The sequence below is a fragment of the Odontomachus brunneus genome, unplaced genomic scaffold (genome assembly GCF_010583005.1).
Source record: "Odontomachus brunneus isolate Ranch 3 - 2012 unplaced genomic scaffold, Obru_v1 Obru_scaffold_038, whole genome shotgun sequence".
Classification (NCBI taxonomy): Eukaryota; Metazoa; Arthropoda; class Insecta; order Hymenoptera; family Formicidae; genus Odontomachus; species Odontomachus brunneus.
In genome coordinates, this window is record NW_022639488.1 from 324,691 (window position 1) to 326,793 (window position 2,103).

Consider the following 2,103-nt stretch of genomic DNA (forward strand, 5'->3'; position numbering starts at 1 on the left):
ACTTCTTTGTTCTTTGAGAGACTTTTGGGAAATAAATCATGAAATATCACAATCTTTACAAGCAGAATTACTCAAAAGAAAAACTCAAAAATTAAAATTAGTTGTAATTTTTTGTATTAATTTGGGAAAATAGGAAATCTATACGTAAAATGCATCGCGCAATATTTTTTACGAGAATATTGCTAGCAAACATCCAGTCATGTTCACATGTCAATTTTAACGATGCGCGTGCGAAAATTTCAAAGCGATGAAAACTTACTCCACGATGTACTTTTCAGGTTCTCAAAGTAGTCGAAAGTCAATATACCGTAAATACCGATGGCATACAACACAAACATCAGTACGGCGAGAGACCATATGACTTCGGTTTCAAGTTCAAAGAGACCTGGTTTTCTCGTTAGGGGCACTTTGTCGACGGTATCACTGGCGGTGTCGATCGAATTCCTGTGCGCGACATTTTTCGTGTACACTTCCATGTTGCTGCAACATTGAAAACTTGAGACGCTGCTGATTATTTTGTCGTGAGCGCGCGCGCGTGGTTCCTTTACATATTAGATTTGTAGTTTTTTACGAGAAAAAAATTATCTGTCAGTAAAGCGCATGAAAGTTTCTATATTTGTATAAAGAGATCCATTTGCGTCTAATTTATTATCTTTTGATTTAATTAACTTCTGGATTATATTATATGAGGAATTAGACGTAAAGTTGATGATTAATATTTTATATATTAATTATTAATATTATATATATTAATAAAATTATACATATTAATAATTTGATATAAATATTAAAATTACATATGAGATCAAATTAATCGTGCACGAGACAGTAGTCATGCACTCAATTCAGACAAAAGTCGTGCAGCTCTTCCCTAAGAGCCAAGACATAAAAAATGAAAAGAGTTTTACACGGCTCTGACGATTTTAATAATCGTACGACTTCCCAAACTACGGAATTATGAAATTGAACGGCATTTCGGAAACGACAACCTAGTAAATCAATTATCAGTAATCAAAAGCAAAACAGTAATCAATATGTAATCAATCGGCAATATCCATAATAATCTTATATCAGTTATTATTTTCAACTCAACAATAAGAATGCATGCATATATGTTGTATAGAAAATTATAACATTAATGTAATGTTACTGTTTATCGGAAAGTCGTTCGAATCCGGAAGCCTCGGATGTAAATGTCAGTTACATTTCCTTCCCGAGTACGCCATCACAAGTAAAGAAAGAAGAATCTGACAATTAAATTAAACATACTAGCGATATCTTACTAATAAATTACTTTGTAATGCCGCGGCGAATGAAAGTCACTTAGAGATTTATTATTTGACTCGACTTCGTCGAGGATAAAACTGAATTTTTGCGAATGAAACATTACAGTGCACGCTGCTTGTTCGTGCCTAAAATGATCGAATGATACGTGAACGACTGACATAAATGGTACCAACGTCGTCCACTTCTACTTGAGATACGGTGACTTCAGTGGGATCGAAATGAACTGGAATCACAAAGATTATATTATATGAAAGCAAAAAAGTTGTGATGATTAAGCAAGAACGTAAAAAGTCGCGCAACACTAGCAGATCGAAATAGAATGGAACGCAATATATATCATTATTTCACAAGACATCACAAGAAATATTGTCACCCGAAACTACAAAAGTGAATGTTCCACTCAAGGTTAAAATGAATTTTTATTCTATATGAAAGAATGTCTCAATTAGTTAGAGTGAAATAATCCTATAACGGTGGAATGCATTAGATACACACTTTAATTTTTAGAGTAAGTATTCACTGAACCATTCGAACATTTATTCTATAGGAGTGAAAAATCATTTGAATTCGAGCGACTTGGCTGTCATTCTACTTTTCAAGCCAAATTTTATTCTAACATTTTAGAATGTAATTAGTGCAAATATAGATAAATGCAAGAATTAAATAGAGTCGGTGCTTCTTTTGTAATACAAATAAATTTTCACTTGCTTATTAATATAAATATTAATTTATTTATAAAAATCTTTAATAATATAAACAAAATCATATATATATATATATATATATATATATATATATATATATATATATATATAT

At 31.3% G+C, this 2,103-nt stretch overlaps 1 protein-coding gene across 1 annotated transcript in view; it reads right to left on the reverse strand.

The window, feature by feature from the left end:
* Positions 1 to 2,018, reverse strand: part of LOC116843996 ((11Z)-hexadec-11-enoyl-CoA conjugase-like) — an 18,498-nt gene extending 16,480 nt beyond the window's left edge. Inside the window, exons 1-2 of the mRNA XM_032815028.1 lie at positions 1,461 to 2,018; positions 260 to 480 (exon numbers count right to left, since the gene is read on the reverse strand). Of these exons, the coding sequence (XP_032670919.1) occupies positions 260 to 476 (217 nt within the window). The 5' untranslated portion in view covers positions 477 to 480; positions 1,461 to 2,018. The remainder of the gene's footprint in view (positions 1 to 259; positions 481 to 1,460) is intronic.
* Between the last annotated feature and the right edge of the window lie 85 nt (positions 2,019 to 2,103).